The 24,314-nt window shown below is 30.0% G+C and overlaps 1 protein-coding gene across 1 annotated transcript in view; it reads right to left on the minus strand.

Annotated features, from left to right (window-relative positions):
- LOC115881345 (tachykinin-like peptides receptor 86C) overlaps positions 1 to 24,314 on the minus strand; it is a 164,646-nt gene that overhangs the window by 123,941 nt on the left and 16,391 nt on the right. Inside the window, exons 3-5 of the mRNA XM_030898789.1 lie at positions 13,229 to 13,340; positions 4,287 to 4,388; positions 252 to 386 (exon numbers count right to left, since the gene is read on the minus strand). Coding sequence (XP_030754649.1) covers positions 252 to 386; positions 4,287 to 4,388; positions 13,229 to 13,340 — 349 coding nt within the window. The remainder of the gene's footprint in view (positions 1 to 251; positions 387 to 4,286; positions 4,389 to 13,228; positions 13,341 to 24,314) is intronic.

A 24,314-nucleotide genomic window follows, 5' to 3' on the forward strand; every position in this document is an offset into this window, starting at 1 on the left:
ATGACAGCGGTCTCCATTTCATAGCCATCGCTGACGGCGGTTTTATTCAATCATACGGTATAAGTTGTTACGGTATATGTTATCTAACATATATTTATTGAGTCTATAATAATAGTTTCATTCTAATCTAACTCTCTAAAACCCAATCACGTTTTTACAGCTTGTTTTTAAGCGTTTATTTTTACTGTAAATTGTTTCATTTTATTTCTCTTTATATTACAACATTTAGTGACAAATAAAGTTATACTTACGTGTGTGATACAGTCGCTGAATACAGCAAACAAGGAAAAGCAATGACCATGCTGGCTGTCCATATAAAGAAAATTGTGACCAGAGAAGAAGTTTTAGACATTCTTGGTTGGAGAGGATAAACAATAGCTAGATACCTGTAAAAAATAGATCTGATATATATGACGAGTATAAACGCGAAAGTTTGTTTGGAGGTATGGATGGATGTGTACATTTTAGTTACTCTTTCACGCAAAAACTGCTGAATGGATTTTAATGAAACTTTACAATACTATAGTTTATACATCAGAATAAGATATTATAGGCTTTAATTTTTAAAGATATTATAAAAATAGATAAATACCAGAAGAGCAAAAAAATATCATGCGGTTCACTTAAACTTTGTCAAATAATGACTATCTTTATTCATGGACTATCAATTACAACTAGACACATGTAAGAGATACTTTCAAATATTTCCACTAGGTGCTATAATGAATATTATACTTTGTTTTAATTAAATTCGAATTTTATGCGGACGATTTCGTGGTAAACAACTAGTTAATAAATAAATGAGGGAGAATCGTTTAGAGATATTGTCACTAAAAATAAAATATAATATGCTTTATTTTTTTAGAAATGTTAAAAGAAACAACTGATACAGTTATTTTCAAATTATTGTTTTCTTTACCATTAGTTTTTATATTTTATATATGTTATATCTGTTGCCCGGCTCGTACGAAAAACTTTAAACCGTGGCAACTCCAATTTATGACAACTTTTTGATAGGTACCTTTATAACATCATGCACAGAATACAAACAGGTTTAATTTGACATAATATAAATGACAAAAAAAATTATGAGCGTCATGTCGCTTCCAAAATCTGTTACTATTATTATTAATTACTGATTGTTGCGGCAACATTTTAATTGGCACCCTGTGAAAAGTGTATTCCCCTATTCATAAATATACATAAAAATTAAGTTTAATTAAAAATACGATGAGCGTAATAATCATGCAGCCGGATCCTGTACAAAACTGACATGCTACTTTTATTACTGAAACCGGATATGTATACTAGTTTGATCAGTATTCAGATATTTCCCTATAGAAAACTTTTGGAAATTTGACGTATAGTATCCAGTCCATCACAAAGTTTAATAGACTAAATTTTGAATTACACATAAGCTTAATCAAAATATCACATACATATCTGCAGACCAGTAACTGGAAATTAGAACCCAGCAATAGAATATATCTAAAGCCATAATTTTAAAATATTACATATATCTATATTTGAAAAGGAAAATTATCTCATATGAATACAACTTGTGTCCAACTGAACTTTTTAGTAAGTACTTAGTTACAAATATTATATTATTACAAATATTTTCAAGAAAATATTTGTAATTAAAAGTGATAATATAAATATTTTAATTAATTTTATAGTATTTTTTTTCCTTAAAAAATAATATACAATTCATACCAAATAAACTTTTAGTTACGTGATCAAGCTTGACAGGCACAGCGTTGTCCACTTTTATATATTTTCTTTTAATGAAAATATTCTAGGAAACAAAAATAAATTAATTATAAATATATAAACAGTTATTATTTACATCAATAAAACTCACCTTCTTAACAGCACTTAAAGGACATAAAGGGCTATTACTACCGCTTTCCCGTTCAAAATATTCTAATAAAGTTGCGAGGAGTTTTTTACGGCTATTAAAATATCTTGTACACTTCACGCTAAAAGAGGTTCTAAAAAGAACAATGTTCAATGACTGCAAGGTCTGCTAGTAAACCTTTTTAAGCTTAAAGTGTCACAACACTATTTATTTAAAATAAAAACGCATAATAAAAAAATAAAGTGTCAAAACGAATGAGACTGTCAAGAAATAAATAAATAAATGCGGCAACTTGACATTTTTTTACAGCAGAGCTGCTATTACAGTTGGGGGTTGGAACTTTTGTGCTACATAGAAAAATAAAACACTAAATCATCACAATACACCAAAACACCTTTATTATTACACTGGACGCTCGTTTCGCTAACCATGTTAGCATCACCAGCAGATAATCAAGACTGACTATGCTAAACTGGTTAGTGAAACGCGCGTCCAGTGTAAAAGTGAAAGTGTTTTGGTGTATTATCGTCATTTAGTTTTTTATTTTTCAGCAGGGCTGCCACCTGAATCCCCAGCGAGAAATTTAAATTCCACTTAGTCAGCGCAGTGTAGAATATGCCCATGGTTGGCAAAAATTAATTTAAAAATCGCGCCTTCGATAACGTATCTAAAAGTTTATTTGATATTAACCGTAAATATTATGTCTACTAATAATCTTGTAATGATAGCACAGTTCTGAATTAACCTTAAGGCGGAGATTGACGTGAGCTGAGCACTGTAATGTAATAATGTAATTTTCGTTTGAAGCCGAAACGCGAAAATGCTCCGTTCGCTGTGCCCCAATATATTTTCAGCCTTTAAAAAACGTCGGATCTAAAAATTGGGATTGCTACCTTGCTACCTGAAATGGAATTATAAGACTATCGTTAGGGTGTAATTTTTTTTGTAACGAGAAAACGTCAGTAATCGCGATAATTTAAAAACTCAACTTTTTAACACATCACAGGTCATAACTCAAGAACCACTTTAGATATTGAAACTTTTTTTTATTTTCAAGATCGGATATTTTGCAATTATGTTTACATAAGAAAAATTCGATAAAGTTGTTTTTTCCATTCAAAAATTATAAACAATCAATCCATTTACTTTTAGAGCATAGCAATTTTAGCAATCGTGTAATTTTTTTATTGATAAAGATTTTCACATACTGTCTACAAAGAAAATACAGCAGAAATATTAACAAAGTTCTTGAAAAAACTACAATCTATTATTTCTAATAGATTTCGAGATATCGATTTTTGAATTGAGAATTCTAATAGCGCGACCACTATCGAACACCCACTCAATTCCACTTATTTTTACCAAAAATGCAAGTGTTTCTAGCTTGCACTTAAAAAAATTCAAGCTATAGAGAAAATGACAACGACTCGTTAATAAATAAACAAATTAAGTATCACGAGACGTAATTAAATCGTGAAACTGAACGCATAATGTACACCTTTCCCTAGAACTTTAAGTACTGACAGAGGTATTGATTGGGTCGACCGGTCAACTGCGACAAATCTGTTGTATCCCCTTCCACGTCTCTTAGCGATGTGCACAGTTTCTCGGTTTATTTCATACGTTTGGCAACGTGTTTACTGTTCTCTCTTTGTTCAGTACATTATAAACGCATTGTACTCTTCTTACATACGGAAATCCCGACCCAAGATTAACCTTTGCCAACCCTTACTATATTAAAGATATGGTTAGAATACGGACATTTGCCGAACCTGTATTGATTTGTAATGTAACAATCAAAGAGATTCGCTAAAAAATGGCAGTCGAGTGAAGCACCGTTGTTGTTGGCGAGCCGCTTGGTTTGCCGATTATTCCCTTTCAATGACTAGCGAATATTCGTGTTACAAAGCGTTAAATTACAACGCTCGGCTCAAGCCAGCCCTCGCCATTAGACATAGAAACCGAACAAAAATAAATCTTAAAAAAATTGATATGTTGAAGCACTAGAGAATAATTCAAAGTATATTTTTGTGCCACCCTCAATATACCAACCAATATAACGTGTTTTAGTATAATTAGGTTTGAGAAATTCAGTATTTTGTAATTAGTTTTGAAACTATTACAAAATATTTCCGGTTGAATATCATCAATATACGCTAATAATTTATAATCTTTAGAGTGTTTATGCGCTGAAAATTTAGTTAAACTATTTTTAGAATAGAAATTTTGATGTTAATAAATTAAGCAAAACTTTTTACAGTATTCCATTTAAAAAACAACAAATTTTGGATATTTCTAAAAATATTTTTAAAATGTGAGCTCATACATCATTTTATAAAAAAAAACAATAAAATTGAAATGTAAAATGTGTTATTGATTTTTTTTTCAAAACTGTGGCTCAGGTTTATTCTATGGTTAAACTTACCGATCACATGATATTCCTGTCAATGTGAAGACACTGGCAGCTACAGTTGCGTAGGCAATAAAATTACTTATTGTGCAATACAGTGTTCCAAAGGGCCAATTTCTGAAAAAAATAGAAAAAAGCTACTATACGGGATCATAAGAGAAAGAGAAAATAGAATATTGTTTTATCAATCTGTGGAAAATATAATTTAGACGCTTATTCTATATATTTGATTTTTACTTTATTTTATAAAAAGTGGTATTCTGAATAGAATGATATATTATAATGTAAACTTTTGACATTTTTGATTTAAAATAATATTTTAAATTTTATTTTAGAGTGCCATGACGACAGTAAGTGAAGGCTCAGGGAAGAAACAGGTAAAGGTAAGTAAATTTTTATGCTATATTTAAATATTCGTTGCATTCGATTCACAGTGTATAGTATATTTCAACCCCTAAAGCACAATTATGATTTTTTTTTTGAATTTTTTTAGTTTTTATTTAAAAAACATAATTTCTTGATAATATGACAACATAGGTAGTAGATTAAATATACTAGAAGGAAAATCCAGACGGTTCTCAAAATTTTGGCAAAAAAATAACTTTTTTGGATATTTTCAAAGTAAAATAACTCGGTTATTTTGATTTTATTTAAAAAATAATAAAGAGAAAATATTTTTTTTATCGAGATCTACCAGCCCTAAAAATATTTTCACTTATTTAAGACTCACCCTGTATAGCGTCAAAATTATACTTTTACAGTATTTTCTTTTATGGAAAAAAGCAAGTAAGTCAATCAAAAAGTGGAAAGAACCAAGCAAGTCATTCTTGACTGTTAAAATGTTGAAGAAGCCAAAATTTATTTAGTTCAATGCTAGAAGGGTAATAATAGTTATCGAAAAATGTGATGCTTTAACGACATCAATAAATATGACGTTAATCAAAATTAATTATAACCATAGATGAAAGAAAATAACCATCTATTATTAGAACGATCTATCAAAGAATGAATTAGAAATTATTTTACCATAGAAACATTTTTTAACTCTTAAGACTTTTTCAACTAAATTTTCATATATTTTTTCATTTTCTCTGAAACGGCATGTAAGTTTTGAAAAATATAAACGGGATTAACTATTTTAGAACAAGCAAAAATGTTTATGATGAAGGCATTTTTCTGAAAATGTCATTAATAACATATTTTTCCTCTCGTAAAGCCAATCTGGGGACATACTGTATATTCTCTAAACGATAAACCTAAATTTATAAAATATTCTAATATACCAAACCCTTAAAAATAAGTTTTCAAAAAGTATCTTTTTTTATTTTTACATTTATAATCCATTACTGACTTCTGTTATTTTCTAGCAAGTAAATAATATTTCCTTTTGAGAAACTTTGTTTCAAAGCCAGTCGCATGCCAGCTTCGCTGCAGAGAATAATTCAAATCAAATTATTCTAAGTGCTTGAAACTGACAAGAGGATAATACAGCAACAAAATACGTTTAGGATTCTAGCTAGCATATTTTTGCAGTACTAGCTTTAAAGATTTAGACTCTCGGTAAAATTTATTATCTAACATCAGATTAAGGTAGCTGATATTTAATTTCAGTTAAATTTTAAATTATTCAATATTAAATATGTTTCAAGGGGGTTCATTTTGGATGCTTGAATTTTAAATATAATCTATGATCAACTATCCAAATAGTAAAATTTACAAAACGCACGGAAAATATATTAATTGGACAGCAATTGCCGGCAGCAAACTATTATGATAATCTCACAGACAAATAAAATCTTTGACATTACCTGATAAATACAATTCGAGTCGCAGCTAAAGTATAGCACGTAGAATGTTTAGAAGGGGTTAATCACAGTGATCTTAGGCAAGGCGGGCACCAAGGTGGTAAGTAAGTGATGTGGCAGCGGCGTGGTAATCCAGTGGCAAAAAGATATATAGACAGTGGCGTTAGCCTAAAAATATTTCAGTGCCGGACATCAGCACCAAATTTGGCACACGCTTTCTAGAGATAATAAGGCTTCAAAAATTGCCGGGAGACAATCTTTCGCATCTCCGGATCATCCTTTGATGACGTCACCAAAATGGCGGACCAAATTTTTAGCATGAAATTGGATTATTACTTGTAACTTTGTTAATATTTAACCAATTTTAAGTTTTAATAGCTCATTTTAAAGCTTGAATAATTTTCTAAAACAAAACCTAATTCAGCTTTTTTGTAGGAGGGATAATTTTCACGCATCCCTTAAAATTGGAATAAATAAATGAAAAATGACGGTTTTATTCTAAACAAATTAAAACATTAAAACAACAAAACAAAAAAATTGTTTATTACGTATACTACTCTTAATTTTAACTATTTTTTGCCATCCCTCTCCCATCGACACATCGTCCCCCCCCCCTTGCCTTGTCTCTGAAATGTTACAAATTTGTTTTCATAAGTAAAATAACAAAACTTTTTTTTTGAAGAAACAAAATGCACATAAAATAAATATTTATTTTTCTACCCTCCCTTTACTTAAGTCCTTTTTTTTAGTTCCTGTCCACCCCTCAAACCTATATACACCTAAAAAGTTATCAAAATGTATAATGTATATAGAGCTATAAGATAAAATATTAAAGTAATATCTTAATACTAATTTTATTACTAAAAAATAGTAACTATATGTACAATATTCCCAAACAAAAGAAAATTTCGCGGATAGATGGCCTTCGCGTTTACAGAGCATTATATTGTCCAGCCCTGAAAGTTCTTCTGAATTCTCCTAAAAAATAACCAAAAATGTTCCTAAAAATAACTTGGGAGGATACATTTTTAAACTAAAAGTAACTTAAAATTAACTTCATTATCACTTATAATTAAAAATAGTAACTAATAACAATATGTACAATATTCCCAAATAAAAGAAAACTATTCGCGGGTACATTGACCTTCGCACCTGCAGAGCATTGTGCACCTTAAGGTACTTTTTACACAACGACATTTTGAATTACATCTTTGGATGCATTTAGAGGCGATAAACTCTTATAATTTTTTTATTGCAATATCGGAACTTGTAGACCAAAGTGGCCCAACTTTTTTTCAGAGACATGGCAAGGGGTGATATGTCGATAGGGGGGGGGGTCAAAAAATAGTTAAAATGATGAGTAGTATGCGTAATAAATAATTTGTTTTTTTTTTGTTGTTTTAACGTTTCAATTTGTTTAGAATAAAACCGTCATTTTTCATTTATTTAATCCAATTTTAAGGGATGCGTGAAAACTACCCCTCCTACAAAAAAAAAACTGACTGAATATGTTTTTTTTAGCAAATTATTCAAAATATCAAATGAGCTATTAAAACTTAAAATCGGTTAAATATTAACAAAGTTACAAGTGATAATCCAATTTCATGCTAAAAATGTTGTCTGCCATTTTGATGACGTCATCAAAAGATGATCCGGACATGCCAGAGATTGTCTCTCGGCAATTTTTGAAGTCCTATTATGTGTAGAAGCTGTGTGCCAAATTTGGTGCTGGTGTCCAGCACTGAAATATTTTGGTGCTTTTTAAGGTCAACGCCACTGACTAATAAGCCAATTGAAGAAGAAGAAAGAAATGTTGTGGCGCTAATAAGAGTGGTGTGGCAATGGAGCGGTTTTTTGTAAGTGGCGTGGTATTAATGGGGTGTCACAAGTGCCACTGTGTTTTAATTAAGTAACAATAAAAAAAATTAACTCTCATTTTCTCGATAATTACATTTTGGACTTGATTCAGTTCACTTCTGAGCCTCTGAAAATTAAAGTTTAAACTGCAACTATGGTGCCCGGTGGCGTAGAGGTACAGGCTCTCGTCTACCAATCTCAAGGTAGTGGGTTCGAATTCTACACCCGGCATTTCATCAGCCGACTATTGTTATTAAAATAAAAATAGTTTTGGTACCTAGGTCGACTCAGCCTTAAATGAGTACTTGGGATTCACAATCCTGAGGTAATAATAGGCGATTGAAGCGTTGTGCTAGCCTCACTACCTTCCTTGTATACCGAATGGCTCTAGCATGGCAAGCTGTACCTTGCTACTCCCAAGGCGTTCAACGCTATATACGGGGGAGCTATTATATTAATATTATTAATTGCAACTGCTTTTTCAATACGTAATTATATTAGGGCTAGTTGGGGTAATGGTAAACAGGGGCAAATGTAAACTGGTCCAATAACTTTTGCATTTGGCGGGTAGGGAATAAGTCGAATGGCGCCCACATCTTTGATATGTATTGACTCGATTAAATGAATTTCCAGTACTATTTGTTTATGGTACAAAAACATTTTTTTTGGAGAGCTGCTTTAAAACTTGTAAAACGTTTTATACCTTTTATACCTCGTTTTAGCGAAACTTTGTTTAAAAATTTCAATTTGTGAATAAGCTAAGATAATTTAGATACATAGTGGTCTATTAGTAAAATGCATGTTACAATTTGAGATTAACTTTTACGGGAAATGAAGTATAGAGGTGTTTACAAATGCCCCAGTAAAATAGGATTGCGGGGCAATTGTAAACTTGATTTTGGGGTAATAGTAAACACGTGTTAACACTGATAATGATAATGCTCCAAGACAGATATGAAAAAGACCAAAAGAAGAGAAACGTTAAAAATGCATTGGTTGGGTTTGTAGAAAGGAAGATAATATATTCGTTTCCGGGAAAGATAGATGTTTTTGAAAAACCTTAATATTTTTTGTACAGTTTTGATGAAACAGTAATAAATAATTTGTCTTAATAACAAAATGTTTTATATTGTCTTCATGGGGAAAATTGGAAACAATTAAACACATTGATAAACTTATAACCCAACTAAAAACAAACTTGTATAGTTCTTGGTTCATTATTACCGCATCTAAAAAATATGTTTACATTTATCCCAAAATAGAACAATATTTTATTTTTCTATGGGGTAAATGTAAACAAGTTTTTTTTTGGAATTTATTGCAAATTTCTAGCTGTCCATTAAAGCACCTATTAAGTAAAGTGTCTTAAAATATAGCCTTTTAGAATTTTCAGTGCAAACGTCAAAGTTTCAAAGTTATACCTCTTTAAAATGATTTTTGTTAAAATCGTTTACCATTACCCCAACTAACCTTATTTAAATAATTTTTTTTTAAATGTGAATTATATTATTCTTAGTAACTTGCAAAATGTCACTATCTTCATTTGAGAGAAAAGTTTAAACTTTTAGCCATCCAGGTTATGAAAATCATTTACCATCTGGTCTAGAAGAATGAAATTCTACAGAAAGAAGAATAAGAAGAGATTTTTGAAATTCATCAACCAAATGGGTAAAGTTAGTAAAAAATTATATAAACCTTCGTGACATCTGGATTATACACATAAAAATTTGCACAAAGGATCATTTAAAAAATATGAGTTAATTATTTGAACATAGGGATTTATGAAATTCATACTAAGAGTATGAATTGGGAATAGGGTAGAATAGGGAATGAAAGTTTGCTGTACGAAAATGCATTACTAAAACATCTAGAAGTATAACATATTATACAAGGGTTTATTTAGTGACATCAATAATATGAACGAAATGTTTATTTTTCAAATCATCCTTCTAGGAATAAAAAATAGCATATAAAGAGAGTATTAGTGCTCTGGAAAAATAAAATAAAATCAGGGGAGTATATCAAGAAAAGCGAAAATTAAAAACTTTATATGTCAAAGCTATTTATTTTAGTAATACAGTTTATATGGGACCATAGGTAGGGTTCTATCCATAGAGGGTAAATGTCATTTCACTATTTATTATTTTCGAGAGATTTTCTTTTTTCAGATTTTGCAAAATTTCGACTTTGGTTCGAGTTCTAAAACACCTTATATATAATTATTAAGAAATATAAAACCGCCACAGAAGAGCGCCATAAACCCTCTATCCAAACATACATAATTAGTTTCAGTCAATGGAAGTGGTTAGAAAAATTTGAAAAAGAGTTTTAAAAAGCAAGATTTCAAAATCATTTTGGGGCCAAAATTGAACTTCTTTGAAATACTTTGACTTCGATAACTTCTAGAATTATTAAGATTATTTATTTCAGACGGGTCTAATTAAAAGTTTTATTTTTGATATACAAAGTGTGTCCTAAATTCATATACTGGGGGATGAAAAAACGGTTTTTAAATTTTCGGATTTTTTTACATACATAATCCATATCCATACATATAAAAGCTCAAAGGTTTTTTTTGTTATGTCCATCCCGCCGAAACCGCTTCACCAATCTTGATTCTTTTTTTAAATGAAAAGTATGTATGTATAGATTTGTTATGAAGTATTTTTATATTGTTTAATGGCTATTTCTTTGTATAAAACGACTAAATACTAAAATATACCTGACAAACACCTATACAAAATACCTCCAGAAATAAATTATTTATTTGTCATTGTCAGTGGTGTGTCAGTTAGATTATATATCAAGTTTTTAGATATTTTAGGGGTCAGTTAATACCGCCAGCTTTACATACATAAATATTAGAAGAAATATTAAGATAAATATTAGAATTTAAACAAAGGTTTGTTTAAATGGCATTGGTGATTAGTGAATTAGCTACGCAAAGCGATTTTAGGCAATTCATCCTCTTAGAGTGTAAAATTATGTCGAACAATTTGTTGTATGAAAATTCCTTACTATTTGGTCTAGAAGAATGAAATTCTACAGAAAGAATTAGAAGAGATTATTGAAATTCATCAACCAAATACAAATCACTTTACCATAACAAAAAAGTAACAACATGTCATGGCGGAAGATATTCAGGTGGTATTTCACACATTTATCTATTAAAATCGAGATTAAAATAATAAACTTGCGTAACATGTTATACATGAGAAAGAAAGTTTCAGAATCGATTAATACGCAATACGCTACGCAGTCAAGTTGTTCCTATGCGCGGATGAGCGTCTTCAAGACTCTTCCATCGGCCAGGGTCACGACGCCGCCGAAGAGGAATCGGCCTACGTTTTGTTAAACAGGCTGGACACGGTGGACTACGATATTGGCGAGTCTCAATATTTATAAAAAATTGCAAAGTATATGTTATATTATATATTAAAAATAATTAATAATTTATTAAATTATTTTACTTAACTGATTAATTTTCATTGAAAAGGCATTTTTGCAATTCGCCACTATATTAGATAAAAACTAAGAAACTCATATCAAATTTAAGTTTTGCGATTTTGACCTATACTTTTAACAAAATCTGAACACATTTTAAAAAAGTTTTTGATAATATTTGTGTAGATTGACTACAAGTTGTATAACATAAATTTCTACGACCGGTCTACCTAGTGGTCTGCAGCATCGCCTTGTGGTGCAAACGTGGGCCTGTTAATCTGTGACGTGACGCACAACATTCAAGAAAAACAGAAGCGTGGCTAATAATTTAGTAATTTAAAAAAAATGTCTTTTAGATACAGTAGTAGGTATTAAAAAGTTCTGTGTTTAAATGGGGTTTGCCTTTAACAGTTAAAAATTATATCGTAAAGTGTAACTTTCCGTATAAGAATTCTTTATCTGTCATCGATCATGATCTGTCATCATGTTAAACTGATGTTTTGTATATTATTTTGTTTTTTTGCTTGTTTGTTTTACGGATAGGTGCGATCGCATAATTATTATTGATTATTGATAATGTTTTATTTAATGTTAACATTACTACTTTTTCAGTGAATGTTTAAATCTGTTGTTTTTTGTTAAGTTCGTTATTTAAACGTATGTATGTAATACACTCATATTAACACTAATCATATTTTTACGTTTTTATTCATCATTTTCAATGCCCCCCGGTTGCATCTTTGTAAAAGACTGTGAATTTTTTCTTAATTTTTTTCTTTTTCTCCTTATTTTGAGTGTTTAGTTCATCCTCTGAGGCTGATGACATTTTCAATAATAATAAAAGTACTGATGAGATGAAGCAATGACACCAACGTCGCTTCCTACTGCACAGTGCGCATTACTTCACTTTCATAACCACTTTCATTTCAGAGCCACGCTAATTAATCACCATTCCTATGCTTCATGCCATTCCTTTACCTCACCACTGCCAGATCACTTCATTGCGCGCCTGACCTTAGATATTTATATAGTCTCAGGGCTTTGACAAAAGCCAGTATCTGAAACGGCTCCACAGAGAGAACTTTCTATCTCCGATATCAGACGTACCAAAGTATATGGCAAGAACGGTTGTCGTCCCGGCACACGTACTGATAAGGTGTTCTGGTGTTTCTCCATTTTCCCTACAGAAACTACATTCACCGTTGTTTCTTAGCTTCAATCTAATGAGGTGTTCGTTGAGGAGACAGTGTCTTTTTAAATCAAGGAATATCTGTGATTTTTCTCGCTCGTAATTTCCGAAAAAATTTTTCGAGTGTTTTAGACCGTTCGTTGCAGGATACTCGAAACCTATTCCAGGTTATGGATCGAGTCCGCCAGGTTCCTCAGTTCCGCTTTAAATTATGTATATGGTACGTTAACTCGTGCTGTAAATGGATTACTAAATCAGCGCTACACGCCTTGTGCAACTTTTTGTCATTTACTAAAAAATTACATAAAACTTGTAAAAATTAACACTAAAATTATAGAAAATTTTAAAAAAGATAGAACGGTTTGTATACACACAAATCTATTTCCAAAAAAATATTTTTCTCAAATTTTAAACTACACCATTTAAATTCATTTTTACTCAATATAAAAATATAAATTACAACCTACTTAAGGAAAACGGACTGTAAGCGCCATTAAAAAAAGATTACGGGACATGATGTCCAGGGCTTGACCTTGCCAAAATTAGCATTCCCAGCCGTCTTTGACGCCGTTTCTTTTTCGATCGTATGGTACTATTAACGTCCTTGTATTTAGTAAATGTTTTTACTTATTCTAGTTGAATATATTTACAAAATAATTTACCTTTGTATCATGTATATGGAGTTAAATATGCAATTGAAAAGTGTCAAGAGAAGGTCTGCTGTGCTGAGATTTACGAGAAAATAGTTGGTTACTGTTCTCATTCTTCTGTGGGCTAAAACAAAAAAAAATGTATTAATAAAGTAAGAATAATACAAATAAAATAATCATGATAGAATACAAGAAATGTTCATAATTTCATTGTTCATGAGACACTTTTCTTACAAAATGCTTTAATTATATAGAATATATATATTTCAGATATTTTAACAAACTATTAAAAAAAATGCAAACAGTTAACTTTGGCTGCTATGCGGATATTGTTTTCTATTGTTATTACTGTTTATTCATAAAGTAAGATACTACCGCATACAGAACTTGGACTTTTAAATTCTCTAAAAATCTTTTGAGTTTTAACATTATATTTATAACCACAGGTAGTGTAGGAGTCTCAGGAAACTTTATCAATATACCGAGTTCTGGTTTATATTGACCGAAGAAACTTTTTTATTTATATTCCAGTGTGATAGAAATGAAGTAACTTTATCTATTAATGTCTGTAGAAAAATATATAACAATATATTACAATAAATATTTAACATTAAATATTTTTAGGAAATATATAATAATAATATATAAATATTTAAACAATATTTTAAAATGACAAAAATATATTATATTACGTTTCTATTTAAAGTAAAAAAAAACGTAATATAATATCAATCCAATCAATTTTGATGTGAACTTGTGTTTTGAATATAATGTCAATATATTTAATGGGTATAAAAATAATGCAATGTAACGATATACTTTCAACATTCTAACGCTAAAAATATTTTAGGCCGATGGAGCAGGTGCCTTAAATGTAAAAATATGCAAAAATCCCAATTTTCAAAAACGTCCTATCACCGGGTCTCCATAGATGTTTAACGTGCCATGGCCCTGAACTACCTTGTATATTAATGTATATATATAATATTGACATTACTGACTTTTTAAAAATTTGAGTATCATATTATCTATTTTTACTTCCTTCTTGCTTATTCACTTTTCCTCACTTATTTTTTTTTAACTTCGTTGTCTCCTTTACATTTTCTCCGGCTGTTCTTTTTGCAACTTCTTTAAGGTCTTGTAGTTTACCAATGTTAAGATATCGTCATTATCATTGCTTTCTCACAACATTTTTAGACATTTTCTGATAAATAAATTCGAAAGAACAAAGCATAAATTAAAAATTGACAAAAGTTATTTATATTTTAGAAGTTTTAAAGGTTAACATTACAAATTTTGTAATTTTCACGTTATTTTTTCATTATCAAAAGAAAGTTTTGTACAAGCTTTTTGATTAATGATTGAGTTGAAAATAATACAACAGAGTATATAAGCCTCGGAGAAAAGTTTTTATTACGGTCTTGAGATTTAATTAAATATAAAAATATAAATCTCTCAATAGTAAAAAACACCTCAATTCTCTGTATAAAATATACTGTTTTTTGCCTGTAGATGTTTAAAATTTGGATAAATTAATATTCTAATTTACGTATTTAGTATTATATCAATTTTGCGATAAAAACTAAACCGAATATAAAAATATTTAAATTTAAACTATCGCTTGTTTCGCCACCTTTTAACTTCATTTCTCTATAGAGCTTTTAGTTGAGCTTAAAAGCTGTTAAAAGTCTGAAAATGCGGTAACTTTTGATGTTTGCCACTTTGAATAGCAATTCGGGCTCTTTGTCATTTCATGGTATTATTTTCTCTTTCTGTACTCCAATATTAGGATACTGTGTACTAATGGATATTATATTATACAGGGTCTCTTTTAAAGAATTAATTCGATTGAAATAGAAAAAGTATCTTTTTGGAATATATTTTTTTTTTTGGTAACAGGAAAGGAAACATTTTGAGGATTTGATTTAATCTAGCTAATTTTTGTCACATATAATTATTATAGGTTTATGTCTAGTTTTAATTGTGTAATAATTAAAATATATTTTAAACGTGTACCTTTTTATCACCCTTGAGTATTTTACTCTAAATCCTTTAATTTTTGTTAAATTAATAAAAGGTATATCACAGCCGCCTACATTTTTTCAAATAATAAGGATCTACTGACGCAAAATCATAAAAATTAAAATATCTAGGAAAATTTTTGTCTGAGGATTAGGCAACCTGAATAATATTTTGAAGATATATGTATGTATGCATTCCCCATTGAACACCGGAATAATGTACTGAGTATTCCATTTAAAATAAAGGATTAACTTGCTTTTAAAAATGATCAATATACCATAATTAATTTTGTTTCATCTTGTGTAATTTCTCGGGTCAAATCTTAATTTGGTTTAACATACAATAGTTATTGTAATTAGATATCAGGCTATAGAGGATAAATTAAAATTTAGATAGCTGTTATGAAATTTAGAATTTACTCTTGGTTATCACAAAATTTTAGGCATAATATGCTTTTTTAGTAAAACTCACCTTTATTTCTTTCCTAGAATCCGAAAATCAATTAATATACAGGGTGTCCCGGAAATAAGTGCAAATATTTTAACTGGTAGTATACTTCAACCCCAGAAACACGCCTCTGAGGGCTTTTTCGCGAAAAAAAAAATTTGAAGATTTGAAATTTTTTGAAAATTTTTTTGGAATTTTTTTTAGTTTTTAGTTAAAAAACATAATTTCTTGATAATATGGCAACATAGGTATTAGATTAAATTTACAAGAAAGAAAATCCAAAAAACATCTAGTGGCTCTCAAAATTTTAGCAAAAAATCATTTTCTTTTGGAAATTTTCGAAGTAAAATAACTCCGTTATTTTTGACTTATTTGAAAAACCATAAAGAGAAAATATGTTTCTTTTATCGAGATCTACCGCCCCTTAAAATATTTGCACTTATTTCTGGGACACCCTGTATAGGGTATTCCATTACAAAAAACATAACTTTGATGTGTAACTTTTTTGCGGACACCCTGTATAACTACTTATATTTTTATAAAATTAATTAACCTATATATTATATATGCTCCCAAAATTTTTCCCACAAAAATAAAATCGTGTAGGATTATTAGTTCAATTTTTCTTGACCATATATTTTCGAGGTTGCGATACGATTTTTAGAGAACGGTTTTCAAGACATGTTAGAAAAGTTAAATTTAGAGACTCGCGCATCAATAGAGTGGTTCCAACATGACTTTCATTGTCACTCCCCTCATAATGAAAACATTGTTAAAAATTATTTATATTATAATTATTTAAACTCAAGGATAGGAAGAGGTGGAACTAATTGCATGGGCCTCCTCGATCACCTGACCTATCTATCTTTTTATATATTATTTTATGCGGTATATTTTTTGAAAATTTTCGAAAATAACCTTAAACTGTATGTAATGATATTATTTTTTAAGTTTAAGTTTGTGTAATGTAAATTATAAAAAAACTGTTTAATAAAATATTCTGTCTTTTTATAACTCATAAATTATAATAATTTAATAAAAAAAACATAAGAATAAGATGCCAACTAAGTGAAATTAGTCAAGACAGATAAGAATTGGTTAGAACTCAGTAATTTTTCGAAAAAAAAACATATTATAGCTTATATCGTTGAAAAGCTTAAAAATGGCGCTTCTTATGAAGTCATGGCCAACTATGGTTTCCATTTAAAAAAACACAAGTTCGTGTCATATGTCAAAAATGACAAGCTTTAGAGAGAAACAGAAAACACAGTCTTATTAAGGATGTGATTATCTACAAGTTTTATCTGAAAACTTTTTGTGTAAAACAGACTATTATGAAATTAGGGACCATTTTTAAAATTGCCAAAACTTGTTTTTATTTCGAAATATCTAGAAAGCCATGAACTTTTTCAAAAATCTGAAAGGCGCATATTTATGGCTCCACAAAACTGCAATTCTTTCCCCATTTAACCGAGTCTCTATCTCCAGTAGTTTCCGAGATACCCATAGAGAACATCGTAGAAAACTCACTCTGTTGATTTTTAACTTGTTAAAATTTTCTTAAATAAATTACAAGGTTTTATTTAATATTCTATTATTTTATATTCACTCATTATTACTACTATTTTACATTAAGGTTAAATAAATCATTGAGACATCTATTTTTTCATGTGAAGCCTGTGTGCGTCTTACATTTGTTTCAGCTTCTCCTCAGAATATAAAATAAATATTTTAATTGTCTTAAATCTATTTTTTTAAATACATTTCCAACATTGTAGCTTAAATTTATTAATACTACTCAATATACGTATCTCTAGGAAAACAAATTTTATCATATGTCATTTAAATAGCTTTAAAAGTCTCCAAACCCTATTTTCCACTACATATAACTTTTAACTTCACGAATTATTGGCTAGACATGTAAGGAAGTTTAAAGCTATTAATTATTCATTGAGGAAAATTTCTGTTTTTGAACGCAACGGTGTTTTTTCCTTCTTGTTTTCCAGCATGATAAGGTTATTGCGCTGAAAATTGTCAAGAACAAATACCCTTTTAAGCGGTAAGACGGTGTATTGAAACTGTTCATTGAATAAACATTACTAAACAAGATGAAAGCAGAATAAAAAGTATTAACAAGAATGAAAATTAAAATGAAAGTAAAAGGGTATATTTTTGTCCAAAAATACTGTTTCTAAAAATAGGCACATCTGCTTCGATGTATGTATGTCGAAAAACATGTCAAAAAGCAAATACTTTAAGTCTTTTAGCAAAGGCGGATTTTTTTCTTACGTGTCACGTCGGAAAATGTTCTCTTTTTTCTCCCCTTTTCCAGATATAAATAGAGGTTTTCTAATTCCCATGAGCGGATAAGCTCTAAACAATTCGGAAAATAATGAGAAAAAATCGATTCAATTTATTTCTTTTATTCTAATAAAAGAATTCTCTGTAGAGAAGTAATAAAACTTTACATCTCTGTACCCCAGAAGTAAACTATGTTGAGCCACAAAACATAGTTTTGAGAAAAAGGAATGTAAAGTTCTTTTTTATTATTAATTATTTTGTTTGTTATTAGTTATATATTAACTTATTTTAAGTCCCTATTTACGCCAACAAAGATCAATTTTCGTCATTGTTGACCCGTGGACATAACATACTAAACTAACCAAAGATGTTCGAAAGACTTAAGCTCATTGAGCCCAGGGCTGACATCGCACTTAATTTAATTTTAAACCGACTATTTTATTTATTGGTATAGATAGCGTAAAACGAGAAAGAGCAAAGGGTAGAACATAAAAAGCTAAATAACTTGACGTATATATTTACCTTAATTATCAATTCCCAAAATATAGCATATTTGAAATGCAGCTCAAATCCTTTTTGAAATATAGAGTTTTATGAAATTCGCCCACTTTGAGTAGGCTTTGGTAACGTAGAAAATAAATGCTCACAGGTAAATGTAAGCAGCAATTAAAACGAAAATAATATTTACAATGAAAGATGCAGATTTCTATAGCAATTTAAACTATATCTAACAACAATACATTTAATGCGATAAAAAAAGAAGAGAATTATAATTAGAGAAGAGAATTGAAAATAGCAAAACGAGACAAGATACAAGTGTTCGAAATTGCGACCGTTGAAGATGGTCGAAGAGGAACAAGAGAAGACTTATGCACAGATGGGACCGTTTCTTAATATTTCTCGCGGAATTCATTAACTCAGTAGGCGTCAAAGATTCTCCCACATAACCGCTAAATACTTCTAACTCTTGTCTAGAGTATAAGGGCAATTTAAAAATAAGAACTTTTAGTCTTCCTCAAAGATAAAAATCCATATCCGCTAAGTCCGGCGGTATATATCTCAAATATGCCAATTTTGGATTTAATATAGTTTGTTTCTATTAAATAAAAATGTATTCCATTATTACCAGCTCGGCTTTGGTGGACCTTTTGATCATTTTTAGATTAACTAGGAATGAGAAATACAAAAACAGTAAAAAGAGTATATTTTTTCCGGAAATACTGTCACTAAAAACAGGCACACCTTTCTCTATATATCGAAAAACAAAATCAAAAAGTCAAACCAAATCTAACTAAACACTTTAAATATCTTATTCCCAAACGTTGGGTTGGAACTAGGCCTGTTCTAAACACCGGAACACCGTTTTAACACCGGTGTTGGGGCTGACACCGTTGGCGAAATATTGCCTATCCAGTGTTCCGGTGTTGATACCGACACCGGTGTTCATTTCGATACCGGTGTTCATCTACAACACCGGTGTCCATCTCGACACCGGTGTTCATCTCGATACCGGTTTTGACTACGACACCGGTTTTTGGTAAACGAGTTAAACAAGAAATAATATTAATAAGTTCAAAATAAACCCTGATGATAATAATAATGTCGTATCGGTGCTTATTTTTACCGTTTATTAAAGCGCACAGACTTTAACTTAAAGCTTTCAAATTTAAATATATTTTCTTGCCAGACTAATCACTAAAATAAAGTGGAAGCATCAGATAAGTTATAGTTCAATTTTACAACTATAAAGTAAAAAATTGTTTATTCAAAAACAAACAGAAAACAAACGTAAAATTCGTAGCTGTAAAATAAACTAAAAAATATTACATAAAAAAAACGGCACCATCGACATCGACAGCGAGACCGGTGTTGAGATAAACATCGGTGTTGAGATAAACATCGGTGTTCAGATAAACACCGGTGTCGAGATAAACACCGGTGTTGAGATAAATACCGGTGTCGGTTTTGACACCGTTACACCGACTGAGACACCGGTAGTCGTCAACACCTAACACCGTGTTCAAATCTCAACACCGAACAGGTCTAGTTGGAACTGCTTGAATTACATGTACATTTTCTTGGCAGCTGCTGGCAGATGGCGGCATCAGTCGATTATAATTATATGGCAAACATAGGCAGTCTTCTTCGCAGTAATTGGTAATAAAATTATATTTTGGCAGTACATATACATTTTTTATCCAAGTGAGACACCCTTCACTCCTAAAGACTTGGACGTAAACTCGAAAAAATAAATAAAATCGATTGAATTTTAGGCAATTAGCCTTAAATAAATAGAGAAGAGAATTATAATAAATATAGTACAGAGAAGTTATAATTCATATAAAATAAACATTTAGTCACGTGATTGCGCGACAGCGTTGCCCACTTTTACATATTTTCTTTTAATCAAAATATTTTAGGAAATTATTATTTACATCAAAAAATTCACCTTCTCAACAGCACTTAACGGACATAAAAGGCCATTGCTACTGCTTTCCCGTTCAAAATATTCTAATAAAGATGCAATGAGTTTTTTACGGCTATCTTGTACATTTCGCACTAAAATGAACAATGTTCTACTAGTTGATAGTAAAAATGTTTAAGCTTTTAACAAAACTAAAGTATCAAAACGAATAATAACAATTTCAGGAAATAAATAAATGTAGCAACTTGACAATTTTTACAGCAGAGCTACCACCTGAATCCACAACGAGAGATTTAAATTCCAGTTAGTCAGCTCGGCGCCGAATACGTGCATGGTTGGCAACAATGAATTTAAAAATCGCGCCTCGATTACGTAACTAAAAGTTTAATTAGTACGGATTATAGTAATACTTTAATATGTGCAATTGTGCGAATTTCTGGTTAAATTTTAAATCAATTAGTATTCGATTATTTTCAGCCCTGCTTTGGTAAGCTTTTCGATCAGCCAAACTTCAGGCAGAAATCGCATTATCGCATTGTGCTAAATATATAATCTACCAAAGCCGAACTGATGATGGGAATGAATTCTCGAAACCAGTTTTAGATTGAGTGTTTCGGTATTTACGATCTGATAAACTTTTAGAATAAATTTGGTTTGGAACAATTGTATCTAGGTGTATGGCCTTTTTAACTTTTTTTTATATATTAACACTGCAGCTTCATACTCGTATATGGATAAAGCTATCGTAAAAGGATAATTTAAAAAAACAGTTCTGCATTAACTATTATAAATAAATTGAATTTATTTTTAATATTAGCTAACCGACGCTTTTTTAAATAGAGAAATGTTTATACATTTATTTATTATATATATAATAGAGAATACAATGTGTTTCAAAACACATGTCCCATCTCTCGTAGGGAGATTTCTCACATAAAAATAAGATTTATTTCTTATAGCAACATAGGTCCAATTCTGCTCTGTTTTGTAGCTACAAGGGGTTAGGTTAGGTTAGGTTGGTTAGGTTAGGTTGTCTTCTCAGTGCTTTTAGTGATTCGAATGAAATTTTGAAGGTAAAACTTATTATAAGTGTTACATATTTTTATACTGAAACAGTGTCGACAGATTGACTAGGAACCGCCATATGGGTTGATGAGGGAAACGAAAATTTATTAATCACAAATAATAAAATTAATATAAAAATAAAATTAACATTATTTTAATTTATTCTATTTTAAACTTTATTGAAATTTTATTTTAAATGTTATTGAAACACTAATGTTCAGTGCTATCTACAGCACATTAAATTTAGGAAATAAATAATGATATTTGAGATAATAACCAGACTTATCTTTTTAAACTTTTAACTCCCGCACATGATTATAGGAAGTGCTTTTTATATTTTTTTGATAAGACATCAATGAATACTTTTTAACATTTTGCACAGTTGGTTAGGTGCATAGTTGGTTTGTAGCATTAGAAGTTATAAAAAATGATGGAATATTTTTTTATAAGAATTTTCTTTTAGAAATAATATTAAAACAACTAATACTATGCGACGGAGCTGTTCGCCGGTGAGCAATGGGTCGTAAGCTAGTGAAAATTAAATTGTGATACTTACATCTTTATAATATACTGGGCGCCACTCAGTTTTCCATTTACTTTCGAAAACTTCTAAGTTGAGAACTGAGAAATCAACTCAGAATATAGGTATTACTTATATTAGGAATTACACAAATGAAACGCTGAGATAAACTAATAACTAAGTATAATTAATAATTAAATCTTAAGTAGAATAAAATAAGACTATGAAAAATTTGATGTTTGAAAATATTTGTTGGTAAATTGTATGTATCAAAATAGATCACTCAAAATGGTAGTTAAATCTGCACGCTTCTGAATATTAATATTTTCTTAATTATTCCGCAAAAAGTCTGGCGATCTTTGTACCAAAATGTAGGGACTCTATATTAAAAAACCGTACTATGTAGATATCAGAAATATGCATAACATGAATAAAATATTTCAAAGTGACTCTAAAGCAATCAAATATATAATATGCCTGAAGGGCTTAATGCATTCAAATGAACTTAAATTAAATAGATATAAAATGAAATGATCTGGCCTTTTTTTATCCGTTCTGGTCACAAGCTGGTTGTGGTGAACTGCTACTGGAACTGGATTGTGTTAAAAACGTCTCTGCACAGGCAGGATCGAAAACTTCTGTGGATTCAGGAGATTCCTCCGTTATTGCCGGTGTGAAATGTAGGGACAAAACGTGACCCAAATGTCAGGTACAAAAAAACAAATTGGCATCAGAAAATGCTACCATAAAACAAAATGAGTACCATAAAATATAACCATGTACAAAAAAAAGAAGGTATTAGGAAACGTTACGTTTAAAATAAAAGTCTTACCTCTGCTCAGAGGGTTTTCCCAAACAAATTGGCAAAATGCCAACAAACACTGATAGCTCTATCGGTTTGAGCCTTTACCACCAATATGGCGAGGGAAGGTAGGCACGAAGTGTGACTATACACCGTCAGATATAAAAGTAACCAACAAACTTCGACCGGACTGAAATATTTCGCCAGAAATAAACTTGAAGAAAAAAATAAAAGATAATAGCAGTACTTAGAATGCCATCTCGGTTCGAGGACTTAAACTTCATTCATTTAAATAAAATAATTCTGTACATTTATATAAATTATGTGTATTTTAAATAAAATGCTACAGGTTAGTGACATTTAAAAAATGAAAGGTTGCTATTAGTCTTGGTTTGAGGCAAATTAATAACATTGTGTTTATCTCATCAAGGAAATCGACAATCATCACTGAAATCGACAAAATATCAAGAAATAATTTTTAATCGGCATTAAATGGCCTACACAACTGTGCTAACAAGACAAAAAAGTCAGTGGCACACAATTTTTTTTTCAGAAAAATATTCCAGGGATAACCCATATGCACGTCCCTGGTAAATTTGTCAACATTTTTTAGCATTAAAATATGTCGCATTTTAGTAACTTTTACCCTCAAAATTTCATTCATATCGCTACAGGCGCTTGGAAGAAAATTACTACGAAGAGCAACAAAAAAAAACAGAACCGGATCTATGTTGATATAAGAAATAAATCTTATTTTTACCTGATGAATCTCCTCACAAGAGATGGCACATGTTTTTGAAACACCCTGCAAATATTTGACTATAAAATCAATTTTATCTAATACATTTAAAAATATTGAGTCTTTTTTCATATAGGTATCGAAAAAATGCAATATATAATAATAATCCAATTTAGATTAGACAAAAATTTAGAAACGTAAGTACCAAAAATCTGTTTTTTATCGCATTTTGGCAAGCTTATGTTTCGAATTGATAAACTTTAAGTAGGCAGTAAAAAGATAACGCATGATATACAAAATTGAATTATACCAAAACGACTTGGAGCGGAAAATACGCAGGCTTTTGAATTTTATGATACTTTTACAGCTGTAAGGTAAGGTAGATGTATAGATCGCTCATTTTCAGTTAACACGTGCAGAAAAGTGATGAAATATAAAATAAAATAAAGTTAACTTAAATTAGACCAACAGAAAAGACTTTTGTTTACTTACATAATTAAATATGAGCATAATTAAAGCCAACCCACTATAAATTATTTATTAAAATTAAGTTTGCAACAAATTTATTAGAAAAAGGCTGAAAAAATAAACAAGTAAAGCATCTGACGTTAGTTTCATAATATTCCCACTTATCCAAGGAATCTATGTTAAGAATCGAACTTTGATAGCATATAAAAGATGTTCGTTTAATTAAACTTATCAGTGTTTAAAAAAAATATTTTATCGATTTTCATCTAGTGGTGAACAACTCGTTAGTTAGTATCAAAGAATATATCA

Source organism: Sitophilus oryzae, unplaced genomic scaffold (assembly GCF_002938485.1).
Source record: "Sitophilus oryzae breed Bouriz unplaced genomic scaffold, Soryzae_2.0 scaffold_1716_pilon_pilon, whole genome shotgun sequence".
Lineage (NCBI taxonomy): Eukaryota > Metazoa > Arthropoda > Insecta > Coleoptera > Curculionidae > Sitophilus > Sitophilus oryzae.